Source organism: Seriola aureovittata, chromosome 18, assembly GCF_021018895.1.
Source record: "Seriola aureovittata isolate HTS-2021-v1 ecotype China chromosome 18, ASM2101889v1, whole genome shotgun sequence".
In the NCBI taxonomy this organism is placed as follows: Eukaryota; Metazoa; Chordata; class Actinopteri; order Carangiformes; family Carangidae; genus Seriola; species Seriola aureovittata.
Window position 1 is genome coordinate 24,805,001 of NC_079381.1, and position 22,800 is coordinate 24,827,800.

Here is a 22,800-nt window from a genome sequence, read left to right on the forward strand (position 1 = left end):
TGTGTGTGTGTGTGTGTGTGTGTGTGTGTGATAGTCTACACACATGCTGATCTTTCCCCTCTGTCTCATAATTAAAAACGACATGTTTGTTTTTATGCGGACGATGTGAGATTGTATCTGCAACTCGTCTGATTCTGTAGTTTAACTCTAAAAGATCAATGTTAGATAACAGATAATAAATAATAGGTATTATAGTATTATAGATATCTTGTAGCCATGAACTAGCTTAACTTACAGCTAACAGCTACAACATTAGCACTTACAACTAGCATGAAACATCTAGAGACTCAATAAACATGATGATGTTTGAGGAGCAGACAGAGCTGTTACAGAAATAGATGAAGTAAAAAAAACCTTTCTTACCTCAACATTAGTCTTTCCTTCTGAAACAGTGTCTGTCACAAGGAATCAGGTGATTCAGAACAAATGTCACATCGCCGCTCTCCTCATGTCACTGCACCTGCTGAGAATGATGTTGTGAAACTTTGAAAATCTGCAGTATTTGTAACATATTACGACATGTTGCAGCGTGTGGCGTCATGTGACACACATGATCTGATGTGGGAAACGTGTGTTTTTTTTCTGTCAGGGAAATATGACACATCCTGTCTCTTCTAAAGTGATGAAGGTTTCATCTTCTTCATCAGAACTTGAGCTTCTTAGAATTTACTAGTTTCACTTTCTGTCACTGTCTCTCTGCTATAACTTTGAACAGGTGTGTCTCAGGTGTGTCACAGTCAGATGAACTGACCCAAAGGTGAGACACAGTTTACTGATGTGACCTCATCACTGTCCTTTGGTCCTCTGTGTCTCTGCAGTCAAACCCAGACGCCCTCAGGTGTGGAACGTCACTTTCAGTCCCGAAGCTCACCAGGCGCTCATTCACATCCGGACTCCATACCACAAAGACTACCTGAGAGTGGACAACCAGCTGTTCCAGCTGCACATCTGGACCACAGGACGCCGCATGGTACAGCACTTGGTTCAAAGATAAGATCAGAAGACGAGGGTTGTCAGCTCCGTCTGAATGAAGAGTTTCCTCTTCAGAGAGTGATGCATTGTGGGTTGTTTGGAGTTCACAGCATCGCTGACATCTTTACCTCAGAAATGAACCAGAGAGGAAATGACTGACCTCAGTCTGACAGGATTTCAGGATCAATTAGATCATAAATGTTTCTACAAGAGGATTTATTATGCCACACATATACATCCTCTGGATATATGAAGATGTACGTTTATAAGACATATGAAATACCCGTAGTACAATTTGTATATGTACATAAAAATGTGATGAATCTTTACATGGTATAATATAAATGTTAACATTTAATTTATTTATGCAAGTTTATTAAATTAATTGATTAATTATTTACGTTTATATGTTTGTCTCATTAATTTAAACATGTCTTACTTCACAGTGTCTCAGACTTTATAAAATATCAACATTTATTGACAGACTGTGGATATACATCTGTGTAACATCTGTCTACAATATAAGTATACAAACATAAATGTATGTATTTGTACAGGGTAGATATGTGTGTAATATAATAATAATATATGTTATTTCAGTGATGATTGATATTTGTGTCCACCACAGATTCAGAACGTGTCCTCGGAGGACACCATGAGGATGGACATGGAGCACCTCCAGAGGAACACTCAGTACCACGTGGAGGTGCGTTCGATCCCCGCCAAGTTCTTCAGAGGCAGCTGGAGCGAGTGGAGCGACACCTTCAGTTTCTTCACTCCTGCAGGTGAGAGGAACCTTTCGGTTCTACTGCTGAGAACTGAAGAACAAAGAACTCTTTAACCGTGTCCTGTTTCTTCTCCAGAGGAAGACGTCCAGGAGGCGTCCACTAACAGGCAGGAGGTGCTGTACGGACTGATGGTGTGTCTGGTCCCGGTGGTGCTCGTCACCTTCAGCCTCGTTTTCTTCTGGAAGAACAAGTAGGACATTTCAGCCTCCTCCAGAGAATCAGAGAAACTCCAGGTTCCTTCACTGATAGACTTTTCTTTCCGTCCTCAGGATCTTCACCTACATGTGGCCGAGCATCCCTCGTCCAAAAGACACGCTGGTTCAGATCTGCAAACCCAACAAGGTGAGACTGAAAGGAAGCACCACACAGGTGGAGACAGGCAGAGGTGTAGAGCTGCCTTCGGTCTGTGAGCTGATCTCATGAATTTGTAACGTGGAGCGGCTCAGAGGCGACCGGCAGCTACCGCCATCTTTTAAGGTGGAATGTTTTCTTGAGTGTTACTTGATGCGTAATTGACATTTGGAAATCAATCAATATACCTTCAATGTCAATATGACTTTGATGGGCTCTTTAGTGATGATCGGATCTTCAAGTGATTAAAAGTGAATATAAATTATATGAACTGTAGATATTTTATTTCATCACTTGGAGGAAAAAAAAGTAGCGGAGCCTCATTCAGGTGACTCCAGCAGCTCTACACCTGTGCTCACAGGGCTAGTAGCTTTGAGCTAACTGCTAACAGGCAGCCATGAACATGTTAGCTCTGTCAGTCACAACATCTCTCTGTCAACAAGGCGAAGGCGTGGTCATCTGTTGATGTTGTAGACCACAAAGTCTGAACTGTAATGAGTTGCTCTGGTCTACAGTGGATTTTCACTTTGTCTCAAAAGCTCTTCTCGCCCTAACTGTTGCGTTACCTAGCAACCTTGACAACACGTCACTTCATTTCACATGAACTTTCTTGGTTTTAACTATTGAACTGAAACACAATCATCACATTAACAGTGTAATCCTCAGTCTCTCTGTCACTGGTTTGCTGACATATCATTTTCATTACTGGAGCGCAATGAATTATGGGATATGTTGGAAAAAAAGACACGTTTGAAAGAGCCTTTGAAATGGGACAGTTTAGTCTCGCCACTGTGCTCGGCCTCTAAATGAACCTCTGGAGGAAGAGACGCTGATCACAGCTGCTGTTGATTTGAGACACTTGTTGTAAACAGCAGTTACTGATCTCTGTGGAAACTAACCGCGCTGCTCTTCTGCTCTCGCAGGGTCTTCTGTTGAACTTCAACCCTGAGGAGTTCAGTGCTCTGAAAGTCTGTCCAGTGGAGAGGACAGACGTCCGTCCCTGTGAGAACCCGGAGTCTTCAGTCAGTCCTGCAGCTGCTGACAGTTGTCAGTCCAGTGATCCGTGCTCCACCCAGAACTCGGACTGCAGGAGCACCACCAGCATCAGCACGGAGGAGCTGGAGCTCTCCGCCCTGCTGAGCCGGGGCTCCTCCGACGGAGAAGACAGCCTCCACAGCGCCAGTCCGTCCCCCGTCAACGTCCTCCAGCTTGGGGACGGAGCCCTCGCGCCTCAGGCTGAAGGCAACAGTGGAGGAAACGAGACCGAGGTGTTTGGAGGGAGTCAGCAGGAGGAGGCCTACGTCACCATGTCCAGTTTCTATCAGATCAAGTAGGTCAGGACCAGGACCAGAGTCTGTTTATCAAACTTCTGAGAATTACACTTCAAGACGCTCAGAGGCCGGGGCTCCAGACCGGGGTTCAGGACCCCGTCAGGTCCGCAGGGGAATCTGAAACCACGTGAAGAGGTCAAACCTCCGGCTCTTCATCTTTAGACCACGACCGGAGGTTTGACCACTTCACACTCCATGGAACAGAGTGGAACCTCCTCCTGCTCCACGTCACATCTGTACAGATGTCCACGTTCTCTAGAGGATGAATCCCTCTGACTTTGATCCTGACGGGTCCTCTAGTGAAACAACTCGACAGTAATCAGAGAAATTTGACATTAACATTGTCTCCACAACATTTTCCCAGTTGTTCATGCTCCTCAGAAGATGAACCAGCAGGTCAGTCTTTTCCTCTGTTCTGTGAAAATTTCTCAGTGTCTTTTACTTCATGATCCCCTCAGGATGAATCCTGCTGACGTTTCACACAGCACCATCATCATCTTTGCTGTATGAACAAGTATCAGCCTCAGCTGGACAGAGTCTCACAGAGCTGCTAGCATGGCTGGAGACTCTCACTAAAATCCTTCAAGTCAAACAATCTGTCGTTACGGTGACCACGCCCTGTGACTAGTGGTTACCATGGATACTGACTGATGGTATGGGACCATGAGAGCTCCCCGAGAGACTGACTCTGAGGTCACACTTCAGTCTTCAAAATAAAAGTCCATTCATTATGTTATTCTGCAAAAACATGCATGCTTTTATTATTGATTTAAAAAAAAACATTTAAATCTTCTGTAGCAGTTAAAGGATCTCTGACAGTTTATTATGACAACGAGAAAGTTTTTGATGAAGAGCTTTTATTTTGTAAGTTTGTGAGTGAAGGTGTAGCAGTTTGATAAATGGGGCGAAACACCCAGAAATACTGACATGTAGCTTTTTGTGTATTTAGTTGCTTTTATGATAATAATAATAATAATAATAATAATAATATCAGATCTGTTTTCATAATATGTCACGTGTCGTATCTGGACGCGTTTTTAGTTGTCTGCTGTCGTCCAGGTGATTGTGGGAGGAGTCTTAGATTGTACCAGTGGTTCTGCATGTGACCGTCCAGGCAGCTGATTGGTTAAAGGCTCAGTTCATCCATCAGCTGACATTATTGAACCCCTGTACAGTGACACATGAAAGTCATTCTGAACTAAAGAGTGTGAGTCCGCTGTTGTTCCACCACGAGTCTTGAGAACATCTGTACTGCTCCTGGTCGTCAATTCTTCAATTGAGGAGGGTTCTCTGTAACACATCACTACAACATCTCCCATAGTCTTCATCCACATAAAGAGAAACCTTAGAACCTTGTTAAGGTCCACTAAAACCACCTAAAGGACTGTAACACCTCCCAAATGACCTCAATAATCTCCTGTAGAACCACAAAAAACAAGCCAGAACCTTCTAATTGACCTGAGGAACCACAGAAACCATCCTTAGAACCACAAAGAGGACACTTTGAACCCCTTCACTGACTACTAGAACCACGCGAGGGATACTTAGAACCTCTTCAATGACTACAGGAGCCACATGAAGGACAAGAACCACCTAAATAATCCCTATAACCAATGACACTTAAAACCTCATCAGTTGCCAAAACAACCACCTAAAGAACCACTAGAACCACTTTAAAGGTCCCTAGAACCTCCTCGATAACTAGAACCACCCAAACAACAACTAGAACCACTTTTAAGATACCTAGAACCTCCTCAATAACTAGAACCACCCGAAGGACCACTAGAACCACTTTAAAGATACCTAGAACCTCCTCAATAACTATAACCATCTAAAGGACCACTAGAACCACTTTAAAGATACCTAGAACCTCCTCAATAACTAGAACCATCTAAAGGACACTAGAACCACTTTAAGATACCTAGAACCTCCTCAATAACTAGAACCATCTAAAGGACCACTAGAACCATTTTAAAGATACCTAGAACCTCCTCTATAACTAGAACCACCCAAAGGACAACTAGAACCACTTTTAAAGATCCATAGAACCTCCTGAATAACTAGAACCACCCAAAGGACCACTAGAACCACTTTAAAGATCCCTAGAACCTCCTCAATAAGTAGAACCACCCAAAGGACAACTAGAACTACTTTTAAGATACCTAGAACCTCCTCAATAACTAGAACCACCCGAAGTACCACAAGAACCACTTTAAAGATACCTAGAACCTCCTCAATAACTACAACCACCCAAAGAACAACTAGAACCACTTTTAAGATACCTAGAACCTTCTCAATAACTACAACCACCCAAAGGACCACAAGAACCATTTTAAAGATACCTAGAACCTCCTCAATAACTAGAACCACTCAAAGGACCACTAGAACCACTTTAAAGATAAACCTCCTTGATAACTAGAACCACTCAAAGGACCACTAGAACCATTTAAAGATCCCTAGAACCTTCTCAATAACTAGAACAACCCAAAGGACCACTAGAACCACTTTAAAGATCCCTAGAACCTCCTCAATAAGTAAAACCACCCAAAGAACAACTAGAACCACTTTTAAGATACCTAGAACCTCCTCAATAACTATAACCACCCGAAGGACCACTAGAACCACTTTAAAGATACCTAGAACCTCCTCAATAACTAGAACCCCCCAAAGGACCACTAGAACCACTTTAAAGATACCCAGAACCTCCTCAATAACTAGAACCACCCGAAGGACCACTAGAACCACTTTAAAGATACCTAGAACCTCCTCAATAACTAGAACCCCCCAAAGGACCACTAGAACCACTTTAAAGATACCCAGAACCTCCTCAATAACTAGAACCACCCAGAGAACCACTAGAACCATTTTAAAGATCCCTAGAACCTTCTCAATAACTAGGAGCTCCAAAGGACCACAAAAACCACCCAAACAACCTCTACAACTAAACAATTGACCAAGAACCTCCTTCATGTTCTCTAAATAATGCAGCTTCAGAGTTCCTAATAGACCTTTCATCAACATCAGTTCTCACCTGTCACCTGTCTGTATGAGGATTCATTAAAGTTTTTTAATGAAGTAAAACATAAAACACAGAGAGGTCCTTTAAAAAAAGCTGCTGGTATCTGACATCGTCATGACGACAGTGCTGAACAGTCTGCAGACAAGCTAACACTTTCAGTTTGTAGTGATGGAAAATGCCAAACACAATGCTGCTTCTTCAAATACCTGACACAACCTACACCTCATGTTTCCTCCACAGCGGCTGGAATAAATACTCAGAATGTATTTACGCTTTATTTACTCAGAACATATTCACTCCACATTGATCTGAACTAAATACACTGTATAAACGTGAGGATGATGTGTGACTGTACCTGTTACAACCTGTTGTTTAACCAATGGTTTTTATTTAAACAAAGCCAATTGTGTTGCATAGAGATGTACAATAAAGTAGAAAAATGGGAACTAAATGTTTTTTCCACAAGTTAATCTCCATTACAACATGATTCAATATACATGAAGATAATAATCCAGTTTTAAAAAAGGACAAAATCACTCTTAACTATGATACTTACTACTTCATTGGAAAGAAATTGGTAACAAAGTTATAGATCAGATCAAGATTGTAATGGTGATTAATGACAGAAGCTCCTTGATGGTTTCTTTAACAGTTGGTGACGGTTCCACGTCCTCTGAGTTGGTTCAGAGCCTCCATGCGTTTCTCATCATTAGAATAAAGTAGACGTCACTGTCGATGGAGGCGCTGACTCCACAGTAATAGTTGATAAACTCCTCTTGGGTCACCTGTCGATCAGAAGAGAGACTTTACTGCTGCGTAACGGAACCATGAGGAGGATTGATTAACTGTCAGTTTTTATCAGCTGCTGGTTTCCATCCAAACGATCACACACGTTCAACAGACAGAGATTCATTTAGGAAAAGAAAGTGAATCCAACAAATTCACTGCATGATGAACATTTGAAATTCAACAAAACAATCAAGAAATTAATAAAAATTACATTTGTACTGAAAACTTATCAATACACTTATTTATAGTTTGGTTCAAGATCAAAACTTCAGCCTGTGTTTTGACTCAGTTTGACAGTAAATGCTGCTGTCCATGTATTTTATGATGATGACCATATCTCACTTACAGTATCCACAGTGGAATTAAAAAAGTATAAAAAAGAAAGTTTAAAAAGTGAGGCATGGTCATTTTACTTTTAATTAAAAAATTTTCATTTACATAAAAAACGTATTAGCTTCATGTTTGGATGGAAACAGTGAACGAGGCTGTTCAGGAGTGTGAACATGTCCAGGAAGTGAAAGTGATGATTTAGGAGAATCGAGTTTATTCGAAGTGATTGAACAGAAAGATGAAGGATGATGTATGTTGTATGGTTCTTTGAGTCCAGATGCAGATTTATTTTCACATATTTATTTATGTTTTCTTCTTCATTTTTGAAATAACAACCATACAATATACTGTGCAGAATATTTCCAGACTTGAAATAACAGTCTTTTGTAAAGTGGACAATCTGCCGCCCTCCTGCCATCACCCGTAGGTTGCGTTTGTTTACCAGGCCGACGCAAAGTCAGAGTTTCCAGGCATTTCTCATCATCACAAGAAAGTAGACGTCAGTGTCGATGGACGCGCTCACACCAGCATAATAATTCATAAACTCCTCCCGGGTCACCTTCAGAGAGCAATGCTGGTGTGAATAAACAGCTCTGTCTAATCATGTATGAACCTTTTCAGACAGATGTGTGAGTGTGAAGGTCTCAGACGTGAAGTGTGCAGATCTGTGGGAAACTGACACATTCACAGACCTTCACACACAGAATCTTATCACCTCAACCACTTGAAGAAAAACAGCCTGTCAACTTTTTACCTTTCCATCTTTGTCATACGGAGAGTCAAAGCTGTCCAGGAATTTCCTGAAGACCTGATCCTCTGTCCACTCTCCGTTCTGATACTTGGGGTGGTACTTGGCGTTATAAACCCCCTGCAAGTCTTCAATGGTGATCACCCCGTCACCGGTCTTATCCAGCTTCCTGAACGCCTGCATGACCACCTCCTTCCTGGCCTTAGACATGGGTGGCTGCAAGTACCAGGTCACGGTGGTTAGGAAACATGAGGTCACCTGTTACCTGTACAGTACCTGACATGTATATTTACCCTCAGGGTGATGAGAAACTCTTCGAAGTCGATCATCCCACTCCCATCACGGTCGAAGTGCTGGAACAGAGTGGTGGCCTCCTGTTTCTCCATCAGGATCCCGTAGTCGTTCAGACCCTTCAGGAACTCTTTGAAGTCCAGGGAGCGGTTGTTGTCATCGTCCATTATTTTGAAGGTTCTGATATAACACGTTATGACATGAGTCAGAGGCCTGCAACATTTTACACAGGTATCATCAGCAAAAGGTATCACATGAAAACATGATGTCAAATTGATATTTACATGATAATTAATAAGATGAAGAATATGGATTATATGTAAACATTTTCTAGTTGGAAGAGGTGGAGCTCGTTGTACTCCTATACTGTTGAGTAACCATGCATCACGTTTTAAAGTGAGCAGGTTTTATATGTAATGAGACTCCAGCCAACAGATAAATGTATCAACTATCATTAGGGGGAAATATTAATGATGTGACTAAGTGACTCCCCAGCTGAGCTGTAGGAGTATTACTGAGCTGACAGGATCTATGTGGGTTCATGCAGAGCGACTTCAGCAGGTTGGGGGAGCAGTTACAGCCCAACACCAGCAAACAAAACCACAGAATCAGCAACAACAACACAACGATGTGACAACAAACCCAAACACAGCACAACATCCTGCAGCCGGCATCGACTACAGGCTTGAGTGCAGCAGTTCAGAGAGTTCAGAGATCACAGGAAAACACCAGCCTCAGCACATACACAACCGTCAGACACAGGACCTCAAGTACACATACATGTACTGCATGTACTACATATACTACATATACTCATTTACTGCATCTCAAAAAATACTTTCAGTTTCACTGTGAGCTCTGAACATGAAATGTTCATTTAGTCCAGTTCTGTCCTGTGTAGTTGTGTCTCTTGTGTAGATTTGTCCTTGTCATGTTTCCATCTCTGAGTTGTTTTCTCCTCGATACTTGTCGCATTTCATTTTAATAACTGATTTTAAAACGGTAAAAGTCCTGCAATCAAAATCCTAAAAAGTAAAAGTCCTTCCTGTGTAGGGAAGAAGAAAAAACCAAGCACTGATAAACAAATCTGTTTTCATGTTTTGGACTTCTCTCTTTGATTTTTAAAAAAAAGTTGTATCATTTGAACTTTTACTGAATTTAAACACAGAGGTCACAAACCAAAGTATAACACTAATGTTGTGTTGTCTGTGTTCATGAAAACTCTTAATGCTGTCAGCAGTGGAGATCATGATTAACAGGAGTTAATCCTCCTCCAGTCTTTGTCAATTAAACTGACACAAGAAATCAACATATCACTTTAGAGCACCACCCAGATCAACACTGTATGACCTATCTCGCACACACACACACACACACCCAGATGTTCAGGTGTGAGGAGCTCACCTGCCCAGACCTTTAATCCCAGACGATCCTCGGGCCAGACACTGCAGTCTGAGTTTCTCCACCGGGTCTGAACACTCAGAGAGCTGACGCTTGGCGTTTATCGTCATCTCTCGATCATGTCTTGATGTTCCCGCCATCTCTGACATCACAGAGAGGAAACGTGTGTTATAAGACATTATAAATACTTTCATAGTAATGTCTATGAATCAAATTTATCTTTGCCTATATTTAGAATATATCTTTTGTAATCAGCTATGGTTGTTTGTGTGTTTGGTTGGTTTCGTGCCATGATATGATTGAATGTTGTTTTCCATGTACAGTAACTGTTTTCCTCATTGTTGAAAAACAATAAATAAGAACTTTGAAAGAAAGAAAATATGGTGTATTGTTACAGAGTAAAGACTCTGCAAACAGGGCTGAGATTGGAGCAACAAATGCTTGGATGGACATGCACTCACTGATATGTTTGGGCAGGAAGAGTCTGAGTATAATCATACATAAAAATAAAAAAAAACGTCATATTATACTTAGGTATACGAACGTGAAAAAAACTTCATAGTATAGTAAGGCATAAAAATATCACGGTATTGCAAGCCGCAAAAACATAATAGTATAATAACCATAAAAACATCATAGTATTGTAAACCATAAACAGTCATAAAAACGTCACAATATGATAAGTCAAAAAATTTCATAATAAGTCATGCTGTAGTAGAAAATGTCACAGTATAATAAAGTAGAAAAAAGTCCAAAAAAAGTTATGGGAAGACATGACAAGTCATAAAAACAGCATAATATAGTAAGGCATATAAAGTCATAAAAACGACATAGTATAGTAAGGAATAGAAAGTCATGAAAAGTCATAGTATAGCAAGGAGTAAAAGATCATAGTATAATAAGGCATCAAAAGTCATAGTGTACTAAAGTAGAAAAAAGTAAAAACAAAAGTCATAGTATAGTAAGACATGACAAGTCATAAAAACAGCATAGTATAGTGAGGCATAAAATTCATGAAAACTTTATAGTATAGTAAGACGTAAAAAGTCATAAAGATGTCATAGTATAGTAAGTCATAGTATAGTAATGCATAAAAGTCATAAAATCGTTATAGTAAGTAATAAAAAGTCATAGTATAGTAAGGTATAGAAACTCATAACAATGTTATAATATATCAAAGTATAAAAAGTCATAAAAAGTGATAGTATGGTAAGGCATAAAAGGGCATAGTATAATAAGGCATAAAAAGTCATAGTATAGTAAGGCACAAAATGTCATAGTATAATAATAAATAAAAAGTAAAAAAAAGTAAAATTTTAGGAAGAAATGAAAAGTAAAAAAAAATGTTATAAAAAGGCATAAAAAGTTGTAGTATAGTAAGATATAAAAAGTCAAAAAAAGTTATAGTATGGTAAGGCATAAAAAGTCATAAAAAGGTCTTGTATAGTAAGGGATAAAAAATTGTATAATAAGGAACAAAATGTCAAAGTATAATAAGGAATAAAAAGTAAAAAAACGTCATAGTATAGTCAGGCATAAAAAGTCAAAAAAACGTCATAGTTTCGTAAAGCATAAAAAGTCAAAAAAGATCATTGTATAGTAAGGCATAAAAAGTCATAGTATAGTAAGGCATAAAAAGTCAAAAAAACATCATAGTATAGTAAGGCATAAAAAGTTATAGTATAGTGAAGCACAAAATGTCATAGTATAATGCATAAAAAGTCAAAAAAAGGTAATTGTATAGTAAGGAATAAAAAGTTAAAAAAAATGTCATAGTATAGTTAGGCACAAAATGTCATAGTATAATAAGGAATATAAAGTCAAAAAAACGTCATAGTATAGTAAGGCATAAAAAGTCAAAAAAAGATAACAGTATAGTAAGGCATAGAAACTCATAAAAACCTAATAGTATAATAAGGCATAAGAGTCATAAAACGTTATATTATATTAAGGTATAAAGTCATAGTATAGTAAGTCATAGTATGTCAAAGTATAGTAAGGCATAAAAAGGTCAAAAATATGTCATAGTATAGTAAATCATAAAAAGTAATATTATAATAAGGCAAAAAATGTCATAGTATAGTAAAGCATAAAAAGTCAAAAAAACATCATAGTATAGTAAGGCATAAAAACTCTTAAAAACGTTATATTATATTAAGTCATAAAAAGTAATATTATAATAAGGCAAAAAATGTCATAGTATAGTAAAGCATAAAAAGTCAAAAAAAAAGTCATAGTATAGTAAGGCATAGAAACTCATAAAAATGTCAGAGTATAGTAAGGTTTAAAAAATAAAAAAAATAGTCATAATACAGTAAGGCATAGAAACTCATAAAAACGTCACAGTATAGTAAGGCATAAAAATTAAAAAAAAAACGTCACAGGAAAGTAAGGCATAAAAAGCCAAAAAAATGTCATAGTATAGAAAGGCATAAAAAGTAAAAAGAAAAGTCATAGTATAGTAAGGCCTAAAAACTCATAAAAACGTCACAGGAAAGTAAGGCACAAAAAGGTCAAGAAAATGTCATAGTATAGTAAGGCATAAAAAGTTATATTATAGTAAGGCATAAAAAGTCATAAAAACGTCATTGTATAGGATGGCATAAAAAGTCATAAAAACGACATAGTATAGTAAGGCATAAAAAGTAAAAAAAAAAACGTCACAGGAAAGTAAGGCATAAAAAGCCAAAAAAACGTCATAGTATAGGAAGACATAAAAAGTAAAAAGAAAAGTCATAGTATAGTAAGGCCTAAAAAGTCGAAAAAAACGTCATAGTATAGGAAGACATAAAAAGTAAAAAGAAAAGTCATAGTATAGTAAGGCCTAAAAACTCATAAAAACGTCAAAGTATAGTAAGGCACAAAAAGGTCATAAAAACGTCATAGTATAGTATGGCATAAAAAGTCATAAAAACGACATAGTATAGTATGGCATAAAAAGTCATAGTATAGTAAGGCATAAAAAGTCATAAAAACAACATATTTTAGTAAGGCATAAAAAATCATAAAAACGTCATAGTATAGTAAGGCATAAAAAGTCATAAAAACGTCATAGTATAGTAAGGCTTAAAAAGTCATAGTATAGTAAGTCACAAAAAATCATAAAAACTTCATAGGATAGTAAGGCATAAAAAGTCATAAAAACGTCATGGTATAGTATGGCATAAAAAGTCATAAAAACGACATAGTATAGTAAGGCATATAAAGTCATAGTATAGTAAGGCATAAAAAATCATAAAAAGTCATAGTATAGTAATGTATAAAAAATCATAAAAACGTCATAGTATAGTAAGGCATAAAAAGTTATATGATAGTAAGGCATAAAAAGTCATAAAAACGTCATAGTATAGTAATGCATAAAAAGTCATAAAAACGACATAGTATAGTATGGCATAAAAAGTCATAGTATAGTAAGGCATAAAAAGTCATAGTACAGTAAGGCATAAAAAGTCATAAAAACGTCATAGTATAGTAAGGCATAAAAAGTCATAAAAACGTCATAGTATAGTAATGCATAAAAAGTCATAAAAACGAAGTAGTATAGCATGGCATTAAAAGTCATAGCATAGTAAGGCATAAAAAGTCATAGTACAGTAAGGCATAAAAAGTCATAAAAACAACATATTTTAGTAAGGCATAAAAAATCATAAAAACGTCATAGAATAGTAAGGCATAAAAAGTCATAAAAACAACATATTATAGTAAGGCATAAAAAGTCATAAAAACGTCATAGTATAGTAAGGCATAAAAAGTCATAAAAACGTCATAGTATAGTATGGCATAAAAAATCATAAAAACGACATAGTATAGTATGGCATAAAAAGTCATAATATAGTAAGGCATAAAAAATCATAAAAACGTCATAGTATGGTATGGCATAAAAAGTCATAAAAACTACATAGTATAGTAAGGCATAAAAAGTCATAAAAACGTCATAGTATAGTAAGGCATAAAAAGTCATAAAAACTTCATAGTATAGTATGGTATAAAAAGTCATAAAAACGACATAGTATAGTATGGCATAAAAAGTCATAATAGAGTAAGGCAGAAAAAATCATAAAAACGTCATAGTATAGTAAGGCATAAAAAATCATAATAACTTCATAGAATAGTAAGGCATAAAAAATCATAAAAACGTCATAGAATAGTAAGGCATAAAAAGTCATAAAAACAACATATTATAGTAAGGCATAAAAAATCATAAAAAAGTCATAGAATAGTAAGGCATAAAAAGTCATAAAAATGTCATAGTATAGTATGGCATAAAAAGTCATAAAAACGACATAGTATAGTATGGCATAAAAACGACATAGTATAGTAAGGCATAAAAAGTCATAAAAACGTCATAGTATATTAAGGCATAGAAAGTCATAAAAACGTCATTGTATAGGATGGCATAAAAAGTCATAAAAACGACATAGTATAGTAAGGCATAAAAAGTAAAAAAAAAAACCTCACAGGAAAGTAAGGCATAAAAAGCCAAAAAAACGTCATAGTATAGTAAGGCATAAAAAGTCATAAAAACGTCATAGTATAGTAAGGTATAAAAAATCATAAAAAGTCATAGTATAGTAAGTCACAAAAAATCATAAAAACTTCATAGGATAGTAAGGCATAAAAAGTCATAAAAACGTCATGGTATAGTATGGCATAAAAAGTCATAAAAACGTCATAGTATAGCATGGCATAAAAAGTTATATTATAGTAAGGCATAAAAAGTCATAAAAACGTCATAGTATAGAAAGGCTTAAAAAGTCATAAAAACGTCATAGTATATTAAGGCATAAAAAGTCATAAAAACGTCATTGTATAGGATGGCATAAAAAGTCATAAAAACGACATAGTATAGTAAGGCATAAAAAGTAAAAAAAAAAACCTCACAGGAAAGTAAGGCATAAAAAGCCAAAAAAACGTCATAGTATAGTAAGGCTTAAAAAGTCATAGTATAGTAAGTCACAAAAAATCATAAAAACTTCATAGGATAGTAAGGCATAAAAAGTCATAAAAACGTCATGGTATAGTATGGCATAAAAAGTCATAAAAATGACATAGTATAGTAAGGCATATAAAGTCATAGTATAGTAAGGTATAAAAAATCATAAAAACGTCATAGTATAGTAAGGCATAAAAAGTTATATGATAGTAAGGCATAAAAACTCATAAAAACGTCATAGTATAGTAATGCATAAAAAGTCATAAAAACGACATAGTATAGTATGGCATAAAAAGTCATAGTATAGTAAGGCATAAAAAGTCATAGTACAGTAAGGCATAAAAAGTCATAAAAACGACATAGTGTAGTATGGCATAAAAAGTCATAAAAACGTAGTAGTATAGCAAGGCATAAAAAGTCATAAAAACGAAGTAGTATAGCATGGCATTAAGAGTCATAGCATAGTAAGGCATAAAAAGTCATAAAAACGTCATAGGATAGTAAGGCATAAAAAGTCATAAAAACGACATAGTATAGTATGGCATAAAAACGTCATAGTATAGTATGGCATAAAAAGTCATAGAAACGACATAGTGTAGTATGGCATAAAAAGTCATAAAAACGTAGTAGTATAGCAAGGCATAAAAAGTCATAATATAGTAAGGCATAAAAAATCATAAAAACGTCATAGTATGGTATGGCATAAAAAGTCATAAAAACGACATAGTATAGTAAGGCATAAAAAGTCATAAAAACGTCATAGTATAGTAAGGCATAAAAAGTCATAAAAACGTCATAGTATAGTATGGTATAAAAAGTCATAAAAACGACATAGTATAGTATGGCATAAAAAGTCATAATAGAGTAAGGCAGAAAAAATCATAAAAAGTCATAAAAACGTCATAGTATAGTAAGGCATAAAAAATCATAATAACGTCATAGAATAGTAAGGCATAAAAAATCATAAAAACGTCATAGAATAGTAAGGCATAAAAAGTCATAAAAACAACATATTATAGTAAGGCATAAAAAATCATAAAAACGTCATAGTGTAGTAAGGCTTAAAAAGGCATAAAAAGTCATAGTATAGTAAGGCTTAAAAAGTCATAAAAACGAAGTAGTATAGCATGGCATAAAAAGTCATAAAAACGACATAGTATAGTATGGCATAAAAAGTCATAATATAGTAAGGCATAAAAAATCATAAAAACGTCATAGTATGGTATGGCATAAAAAGTCATAATATAGTAAGGCATAAAAAATCATAAAAACGTCATAGAATAGTAAGGCATAAAAAGTCATAAAAACAACATATTATAGTAAGGCATAAAAAATCATAAAAAAGTCATAGAATAGTAAGGCATAAAAAGTCATAAAAATGTCATAGTATAGTAAGGCATAAAAAGTCATAAAAACGACATAGTATAGTAAGGCATAAAACGTCATAAAAACGTCATAGTATAGTAAGGCATAAAAAGTCATAAAAACGACATAGTATAGTAAGGCTTAAAAAGTCATAAAAACGTCATAGTATAGCATGGCATAAAAAGTCATAGTATAGTAAGGCTTAAAAAGTCATAAAAACGAAGTAGTATAGCATGGCATTAAAAGTCATAGCATAGTAAGGCATAAAAAGTCATAAAAACGTCATAGGATAGTGAGGCATAAAAAGTCATAAAAACGACATAGTATAGTATGGCATAAAAAGTCATAGTATAGTAAGGCATAAAAAGTCATAAAAACAACATATTATAGTAAGGCATAAAAAATCATAAAAACGTCATAGAATAGTAAGGCATAAAAAGTCATAAAAACATCATAGTATAGTATGGCATAAAAAGTCATAAAAACGACATAGTATAGTATGGCATAAAAAGTCATAATAGAGTAAGGCAGAAAAAATCATAAAAACGTCATAGTATAGTAAGGCATAAAAAATCATAAAAACGTCATAGAATAGTAAGGCATAAAAAATCATAAAAACGTCATAGTATAGCATGGCATAAAAAGTCATAAAAACGACATAGTATAGTATGGCATAAATAGTCATAGTATAGTAAGGCATAAAAAGTCATAAAAAGAACATATTTTAGTAAGGCATAAAAAATCATAAAAACGTCATAGTATGGTATGGCATAAAAAGTCATAAAAACGACATAGTATAGTAAGGCATAAAAAGTCATAAAAACGTCATAGTATAGTAAGGCATAAAAAGTCATAAAAACGTCATAGTATAGTATGGCATAAAAAATCATAAAAACGACATAGTATAGTATGGCATAAAAAGTCATAATATAGTAAGGCATAAAAAATCATAAAAACGTCATAGTATGGTATGGCATAAAAAGTCATAAAAATGACATTGTATAGTAAGGCATAAAAAGTCATAAAAGCGTCATAGTATAGTAAGGCATAAAAAATCATAAAAACGTCATAGTATAGCATGGCATTAAAAGTCATAGCATAGTAAGGCATAAAAAGTCATAAAAACGTCATAGGATAGTAAGGCATAAAAAGTCATAGTATAGTAAGGCATAAAAAGTCATAAAAACAACATATTTTAGTAAGGCATAAAAAATCATAAAAACGTCATAGTATAGTATGGCATAAAAAGTCATAAAAACTCGATAGTATAGTATGGCATAAAAAGTCATAATAGAGTAAGGCAGAAAAAATCATAAAAACGTCATAGTATAGTAAGGCATAAAAAATCATAAAAACGTCATAGAATAGTAAGGCATAAAAAGTCATAAAAACAACATATTATAGTAAGGCATAAAAAATCATAAAAAAGTCATAGAATAGTAAGGCATAAAAAGTCATAAAAACGACATAGTATAGTATGGCATAAAAAGTCATAATATAATAAGGCATAAAAAATCATAAAAACGTCATAGTATGGTATGGCATAAAAAGTCATAAAAACGACATAGTATAGTAAGGCATAAAAAGTCATAAAAACGTCATAGTATAGTAAGGCATAAAAAGTCATAAAAACGTCATAGTATACTATGGCATAAAAAATCATAAAAACGTCATAGTATAGTAAGGCTTAAAAAGTCATAAAAACGTCATAGTATAGCATGGCATAAAAAGTCATAGTATAGTAAGGCTTAAAAAGTCATAAAAACGAAGTAGTATAGTATGTCATAAAAAGTCATAAAAACGACATAGTATAGTAAGGCATAAAAAGTCATAGTACAGTAAGGCATAAAAAGTCATAAAAACGTCATAGTATATTATGGCATAAAAAGTCATAGTACAGTAAGGCATAAAAAGTCATAAAAACGTCATAGTATAGTAAGGCTTAAAAATTCATAAAAACAAAGTAGTATAGCATGGCATTAAAAGTCATAAAAACGCCATAGTATAGCATGGCATAAAAAGTCATAAAAATGACATAGTATATTATGTCATAAAAAGTCATAAAAACGACATAGTATAGTAAGGCTTAAAAAGTGATAAAAACGTCATAGTATAGCATGGCATAAAAAGTCATAAAAACGACATAGTATAGTATGGCATAAAAAGTCATAGTATAGTAAGGCATAAAAAGTCATAAAAACAACATATTTTAGTAAGGCATAAAAAATCATAAAAAAGTCATAGAATAGTAAGGCATAAAAAGTCATAAAAACAACATATTATAGTAAGGCATAAAAAATCATAAAAACGTCATAGAATAGTAAGGCATAAAAAGTCATAAAAACGTCATAGTATAGTATTGCAAGATAAGTCATAAAAACGACATAGTATAGTATGGCATAAAAAGTCATAATATAGTAAGGCATAAAAAATCATAAAAACGTCATTATATGGTATGGCATAAAAAGTCATAAAAACGACATAGTATAGTAAGGCATAAAAAGTGATAAAAACGTCATAGTATAGTAAGGCATAAAAAGTCATAAAAACGTCATAGTATAGTATGGCATAAAAAATCATAAAAACGACATAGTATAGTATGGCATAAAAAGTCATAATATAGTAAGGCATAAAAAATCATAAAAACGTCATAGTATGGTATGGCATAAAAAGTCATAAAAATGACATTGTATAGCAAGGCATAAAAAGTCATAAAAACGAAGTAGTATAGCATGGCATTAAAAGTCATAGCATAGTAAGGCATAAAAAGTCATAAAAACGTCATAGGATAGTAAGGCATAAAAAGTCATAAAAACGACATAGTATAGTATGGCATAAAAAGTCATAATAGAGTAAGGCAGAAAAAATCATAAAAACGTCATAGTATAGTAAGGCATAAAAAATCATAAAAACTTCATAGAATAGTAAGGCATAAAAAATCATAAAAACGTCATAGAATAGTAAGGCATAAAAAGTCATAAAAACAACATATTATAGTAAGGCATAAAAAATCATAAAAAAGTCATAGAATAGTAAGGCATAAAAAGTCATAAAAACGTCATAGTATAGTATGGCATAAAAAGTCATAAAAACGACATAGTATAGTATGGCATAAAAAGTCATAATATAATAAGGCATAAAAAATCATAAAAACGTCATAGTATGGTATTGCATAAAAAGTCTTAAAAACGACATAGTATAGTAAGGCATAAAAAGTCATAAAAACAACATATTTTAGTAAGGCATAAAAAATCATAAAAACGTCATAGTATAGTATGGCATAAAAAGTCATAAAAACGACATAGTATAGTATGGCATAAAAAGTCATAATAGAGTAAGGCAGAAAAAATCATAAAAACGTCATAGTATAGTAAGGCATAAAAAATCATAAAAACTTCATAGAATAGTAAGGCATAAAAAATCATAAAAACGTCATAGAATAGTAAGGCATAAAAAGTCATAAAAACAACATATTATAGTAAGGCATAAAAAATCATAAAAAAGTCATAGAATAGTAAGGCATAAAAAGTCATAAAAACGTCATAGTATAGTATGGCATAAAAAGTGATAAAAACGACATAGTATAGTATGGCATAAAAAGTCATAATATAATAAGGCATAAAAAATCATAAAAACGTCATAGTATGGTATTGCATAAAAAGTCTTAAAAACGACATAGTATAGTAAGGCATAAAAAGTCATAAAAACGTCATAGTATAGTAAGGCATAAAAAGTCATAAAAACGTCATAGTATACTATGGCATAAAAAATCATAAAAACGTCACAGTATAGTAAGGCTTAAAAAGTCATAAAAACGTCATAGTATAGCATGGCATAAAAAGTGATAGTATTGTAAGGCTTAAAAAGTCATAAAAACAAAGTAATATAGCATGGCATTAAAAGTCATAAAAACGTCATAGTATAGTAAGGCATAAAAAATCATAAATATGTCATAGTATAGCATGGCATAAAAAGTCATAGTATAGTAAGGCTTAAAAAGTCATAAAAACAAAGTAGTATAGCATGGCATTAAAAGTCATAAAAACGCCATAGTATAGCATGGCATAAAAAGTCATAAAAATGACATAGTATATTATGTCATAAAAAGTCATAAAAACGACATAGTATAGTAAGGCTTAAAAAGTCATAAAAACATCATAGTATAGCATGGCATAAAAAGTCATAGTATAGTAAGGCATAAAAAGTCATAAAAACAAAGTAGTATAGCATGGCATTAAAAGTCATAAAAACGCCATAGTATAGCATGGCATAAAAAGTCATAAAAATGACATAGTATATTATGTCATAAAAAGTCATAAAAACGTCATAGTATAGTATTGCAAGATAAGTCATAAAAAGTCATAAAAAATCATAAAAAGTCATAGTATAGCATGGCATAAAAACGTCATAGTATTGTAAGGCATAAAAAGTCATAGTATAGTAAGGCATAAAAAATCATAAAAACGTCATAGTATAGTAAGGCTTAAAAAGTCATAAAAACGAAGTAGTATAGCATGGCATAAAAAGTCATAAAAACGACATAGTATATTATGTCATAAAAAATCATAAAAACGACATAGTATAGTAAGGCATAAAAAGTCATAAAAACGACATAGTATAGTAAGGCATAAAAAGTCATAGTATAGTAAGGCATAAAAAGTCATAAAAACGTCATAATATATTATGGCATAAAAAGTCATAAAAACGACATAGTATAGTAAGGCATAAAAAGTCATAAAAAGTCATAGTATAGTAGGCATAAAAAGTCATAAAAAGTTATATTATAGTAAGTCATAAAAAGTCATAAAAACGTCATAGTATATTATGGCATAAAAAGTCATAAAAACGTCATAGTATTGTAAGGCATAAAAAGTCATAGTATAGTAAGGCATAAAAAGTCATAAAAACGTCATAGTATAGTATGGCATAAAATGTCATAAAAAATCATAAAAAGTCATAGTATAGTAGGCATAAAAAGTCATAAAAACGTCATAGTATAGTAAGGCTTAAAAAGTCATAAAAACGAAGTAGTATAGCATGGCATAAAAAGTCATAAAAACGACATAGTATATTATGTCATAAAAAATCATAAAAACGACATAGTATAGTAAGGCATAAAAAGTCATAAAAACGTCATAATATATTATGGCATAAAAAGTCATAAAAACGACATAGTATAGTAAGGCATAAAAAGTTATATCATAGTGAGGCATAAAAAGTCATAAAAAAGTTATATTATAGTAAGTCATAAAAAGTCATAAAAACGTCATAGTATATTATGGCATAAAAAGTCATAAAAACGTCATAGTATTGTAAGGCATAAAAAGTCATAGTATAGTAAGGCATAAAAAGTCATAAAAACGTCATAGTATAGTATGGCATAAAAAGTCATAGTATAGTAAGGCATAAAAAGTCATAAAAACGTCATAGTATAGTAAGGCTTAAAAAGTCATAAAAACAAAGTAGTATAGCATGGCATTAAAAGTCATAAAAACGCCATAGTATAGCATGGCATAAAAAGTCATAAAAACGTCATAGTATTGTAAGGCATAAAAAGTCATAGTATAGTAAGGCTTAAAAAGTCATAAAAACGTCATAGTATAGCATGGCATAAAAAGTCATAGTATAGTAAGGCTTAAAAAGTCATAAAAACGAAGTAGTATAGCATGGCATAAAAAGTCATAAAAACGACATAGTATATTATGTCATAAAAAGTCATAAAAACGACATAGTATAGTAAGGCATAAAAAATCATAAAAAGTCATAAAAACGTCATAGTATTGTAAGGCATAAAAAGTCATAGTATAGTAAGGCATAAAAAGTCATAAAAACGTCATAGTATAGTATGGCATAAAAAGTCATAGTATAGTAAGGCATAAAAAGTCATAAAAACGACATAGGATAGGAAGGCATAGAACATCATAAAAACGTCATAGTATAGTAAGGCATAAAAAGTCATAAAAACGTCATAATATATTATGGCATAAAAAGTCATAAAAACGACATAGTATAGTAAGGCATAAAAAGTTATATCATAGTGAGGCATAAAAAGTCATAAAAAAGTTATATTATAGTAAGTCATAAAAAGTCATAAAAACGTCATAGTATATTATGGCATAAAAAGTCATAAAAACGTCATAGTATTGTAAGGCATAAAAAGTCATAGTATAGTAAGGCATAAAAAATCATAAAAACGTCATAGTATAGTAAGGCTTAAAAAGTCATAAAAACGTCATAGTATAGCATGGCATAAAAAGTCATAAAAACGACATAGTATATTATGTCATAAAAAGTCATAAAAACGACATAGTATAGTAAGGCATAAAAAGTCATAAAAACGTCATAGTATTGTAAGGCATAAAAAGTCATAGTATAGTAAGGCATAAAAAAGTCTTAAAAACGACATAGTATAGTATGGCATAAAAAGTCATAGTATAGTAAGGCATAAAAAGTCATAAAAACGTCATAGTATAATAAGGCTT

General features: G+C 33.5%; 2 protein-coding genes across 3 annotated transcripts in view; one reads left to right on the forward strand and one right to left on the reverse strand.

Moving 5' to 3' along the window:
• Positions 1–3,487, forward strand: part of il7r (interleukin 7 receptor) — an 8,923-nt gene extending 5,436 nt beyond the window's left edge. The window contains exons 4-8 of the mRNA XM_056404199.1: positions 819–970; positions 1,601–1,757; positions 1,836–1,950; positions 2,030–2,102; positions 3,035–3,487. Of these exons, the coding sequence (XP_056260174.1) occupies positions 819–970; positions 1,601–1,757; positions 1,836–1,950; positions 2,030–2,102; positions 3,035–3,445 (908 nt within the window). The 3' untranslated portion in view covers positions 3,446–3,487. The remainder of the gene's footprint in view (positions 1–818; positions 971–1,600; positions 1,758–1,835; positions 1,951–2,029; positions 2,103–3,034) is intronic.
• A 168-nt stretch (positions 3,488–3,655) lies between these two features.
• capslb (calcyphosine-like b) overlaps positions 3,656–22,800 on the reverse strand; it is a 50,902-nt gene continuing 31,757 nt past the window's right edge. The window contains exons 2-5 of one of the 2 annotated variants that reach the window (XM_056404200.1): positions 10,024–10,162; positions 8,622–8,832; positions 8,335–8,544; positions 3,656–7,246 (exon numbers count right to left, since the gene is read on the reverse strand). In XM_056404200.1, the coding sequence (XP_056260175.1) occupies positions 7,145–7,246; positions 8,335–8,544; positions 8,622–8,832; positions 10,024–10,160 (660 nt within the window). In that variant the 5' untranslated portion in view covers positions 10,161–10,162 and the 3' untranslated portion in view covers positions 3,656–7,144. The remainder of the gene's footprint in view (positions 7,247–8,334; positions 8,545–8,621; positions 8,833–10,023; positions 10,163–22,800) is intronic. The other variant, XM_056404201.1, reaches the window with a different exon arrangement.